The sequence below is a fragment of the Limulus polyphemus genome, unplaced genomic scaffold, assembly GCF_000517525.1.
Source record: "Limulus polyphemus unplaced genomic scaffold, Limulus_polyphemus-2.1.2 Scaffold4733, whole genome shotgun sequence".
Classification (NCBI taxonomy): domain Eukaryota; kingdom Metazoa; phylum Arthropoda; class Merostomata; order Xiphosura; family Limulidae; genus Limulus; species Limulus polyphemus.
In genome coordinates this window covers 33,142-36,729 of record NW_013670343.1, presented here as the reverse complement: position 1 = coordinate 36,729, position 3,588 = coordinate 33,142, and the positions used below count along the sequence as shown (strand labels likewise).

Below are 3,588 nucleotides of genomic sequence, written 5' to 3'. Positions count from 1 at the left end.
TTTTTGCACCATTATTAAAAAAAATAATTCCAGAATACAGTTTGTATGTGTAAAATGTATCGATGGTTCTGACTAAAATGAAAATATAACTTTAAAAATAAACATAATAATTTGAGTACATTCATTTGAATATATAAAAGTTTAATAAAATTTGCCCTGAATTTTTGCCATTCAACTTTCAACTTTGTGTACTATGCCAACTGAACTAAAACTTTTTGAGAACATGTTTACAAGAAGTTGACATAATTAAAATTTTTACAGTACAATATGGGGTTAGTACATTGAAAATAGAATTTGCTGAACCCAAACCTGAATTTTTATTTTATTGAACCAGACCAAAAACAGAAATATGCCACACCAAAACTTTTATACAATTTAGTGTATGAATACTAAGTTATTCTGTCATATCGCAATTTATTGTGTTACTACTATATTTTTGGTTTTTATGAAACTCTGACCATAACATTACTAACTATGCCTAAGCATTTATCGAGTTAGAGTTACACAACCTTAACTAAATAGCTAAAGAATTATCAAGTAACTGCATCATAGGGCTGCATGTATGAAAGCAATATATGCTGCCCCACTGGGAAAATCTAAGTAACAAAATAATAAGACAGTATGAGTAACATTTTTTTTTTCCAGGATTTTTTCATATATTTCAGTGTTCTTATTTTGTTGCATTACCATCTTTTATTTTTTCACAAGGTCAATGAAATTTTTTATTATATTTTACATTTTCAGGTGAAGATAACAGAGATCCAGAGGGGGATGATGATGATCCTGTGCCATTAGCAGAATTTGAAGATCTGCCACTCCCCCTAGATGATGATGGTGATAATTATTGCACAATAGAAAGAGAAATAAATGAAGTGCATCCTCTTGGTAAGTCTGTTTTTATTTTTATCAGCTAAATTATTAAGTCTCCAAAATCCTTAATAATATTTTATAAAAACCTTGACAGCCTGGCATGGCCATGTGGTTAGGGCGTTTGACTCGCAATCTGTGGGTCGCGGGTTCGAATCCCGTCAAACCAAACATGCTCGCCCTTTCAGCCGTGGGGGCATATAATGTGACAGTCAATCCCACTATTCATTGGTAAAAGAGTAGCCCAAGAGTTGACGGTGAGTGATGATGACTAGCTGCCATCCCTCTAGTCTTACACTGCTAAATTAGGGATGGCTAGCACAGATAGCCCTCGTGTAGCTTTGCACAAAATCCATAACAAACAAAAACCTTGACTCTCACTACTGCATTACATAAGGTCACTCTTGAGTACAAAATGGTATGTCTACTTAAAAAAATTAATTAACATATATAGTCATGATGTATTCTAATAATTTTTGTGGCAGAAAATAGTATAGAAATAATATTTAGAATTATGTAATGGTTGTCTAGTTAATTTTGTACATGAATATTCAAAATAATGCTTAAATTGTTGTTGTTATAATGTCTGACCTAAATGATATATATTCCACTGAAAATTGTATTTTCTAAATTAAATAAAAGTTGGATGCACTTTGAATGAAATGCCCCCATATTGTTTTAACAGCATGTTTTAGGTGAACGATTAGATGGTTGTTATTTTATGTACACATATTTAAAGAGAGGTCATTAGCTACATCTGGTTACTAGTGATGTTGCTTTGGAACTTGCAGCAAAAAAATAAGAAAGTTAGGGGAATGTTACTCTAAGAAAAATTATCATTTAATGAAATCCAGCTTAATGAAAGATTCATTTAAGTTAGGAAGTATGGTTTTTGAAAACCATAGTAATATGTGTATACATATTTGATAAATTACTACTGATTTTCATATGTATATTCAGTATTTATTTATCTGATTCAACTTTGTAATTCAGATGTTAGTCAAATTGAGGACCTACCTATAGTGTCAAGTTATGAAGAGCTGGTTCAGAAGCATGTGGACAGATACTTATCTGGAGCAGTTGAGTTTAGACAACTCACAGATTTAGCTAAACATGTCAATGAATGGGAAGAAAAGATAAAGCCCAAGCTTGAACTAGAGGTTAGTTAGCTCATGTATTTATGAGATACAAAATAAACCAAACATAGTATCTTTTATGGATCTATAGCATATATCTTTTCATGTTTTGCATTTGCAGAATACAATAATTAAGAAAAAGTTGTGCAAATCAGATCATTATCAAAAACATTTATCTGGATTTGTTTCTTACATCTCCTGTAGCTGACACTTCTCTTGAAATATATTTGGCTTTGTGTTATATCCATGTGCCTCCTTTTTATCACATTAGCATTCAACAGTTCTCTGACTTAGGTGATGTATAGTCTCTTAGTTCACATATTTAGCAAATCCAAAAGTTAATCAAACTTTTAACTTTTTATACTTTCTTATTAGTTTTCTAACAATAATAAAGACTCAAAGATTCAGCTGCAGTGAATACTTTTAAAATGTTTTTGACCACTATAAAAGTGCTTGTATATATTTTACTGGGTATGTAACATGTATGTATATGTACTTAGAAAAGCTGTTCAATAAAACGTATCATTCTATATGCATCACTATGATATTTAGGGGCAGGTAAACAGTTTTTATATTTCGTACAATTAAAGTGATTTTTTTTGTCTTGATAAGAATTAAGGTTTACACCTTAGTTTCCAATTACTACTTAGTTTTATTAGGCCATTACAATCATACTTAGAAAGTACATTTGTATTTTTTTTTTAATTAATTAAGTGAAACCGGCATTGAGTTTTTAAATGTAGCATTGTAAATTTTATTTATTTAGCAAACATTTAAGGTTTGGAAAACAAATTACAATTACATTATTCTGCAATTCTCTTGTGATAAAATATTTTCTAGCCAATTAATATGCAAAAATGCCTTAATTCTTGGATTGTCATTATAAAGTAATGAAATATTTACACTGAAAATGTATTTTTCTGCTTTCATAATAGTTTTCTGTTAGTTTAATTTTTATTTTTCTTGCATTTATGATTTGTTGTCAAAACACTTCATTATAGTTTGTTTAAACAATGTTTTGAAAAGCTATTTAATACATGGTAGTGTCAGAGAGAGCCTTATGACATTCATGTTTATGGAAATGGTGTACTGGAGAGCTTTCTAGCCAATGAAAAGAAAGATACAATACTTTTCTCAGACTTCTGTCAAGGAAAGGAACACTGGGAAGTGTGTCGGTATTTCTTAGCAACATTGCAGCTGGTGAGTTGTCTGGATTCAAAAGTTTGAACATTACTTCAGATGTGTATCTTTTTAATTCAGAATTGGTGTTTACTATGTTGGATCTGTTGCCACAGTTTCTTGACCACAAAATATTAGGTTGTGTATGAGAAGTGAGTTATGTAAAAAGAGGTAAAAAGAATATATTGATAAAAGTATGATATAAAAATAAATGTACTTTTATTTTCTGCTACTGATACTTAGCACCTGTTTCCTCTAATCCAGTAGTCGGCAACCTTTTTTGATCGCGGGGCAATTATTTTTTTGTTGAAAAATTTAGCATTGTGTTGGGTCAGTGATATTGTGTTAATATCGGTACATGTATTTTAAATGTGTATGTTTATTTACATACAAAAAAATTAATAGT

The 3,588-nt window shown here is 30.2% G+C and overlaps 1 protein-coding gene across 1 annotated transcript in view; it reads left to right on the top strand.

The window, feature by feature from the left end:
* The window catches only part of LOC106471607 (condensin-2 complex subunit H2-like), a 46,325-nt gene that overhangs the window by 34,063 nt on the left and 8,674 nt on the right, over positions 1–3,588 (top strand). Inside the window, exons 11-13 of the mRNA XM_022400224.1 lie at positions 745–885; positions 1,861–2,027; positions 3,048–3,203. Coding sequence (XP_022255932.1) covers positions 745–885; positions 1,861–2,027; positions 3,048–3,203 — 464 coding nt within the window. The remainder of the gene's footprint in view (positions 1–744; positions 886–1,860; positions 2,028–3,047; positions 3,204–3,588) is intronic.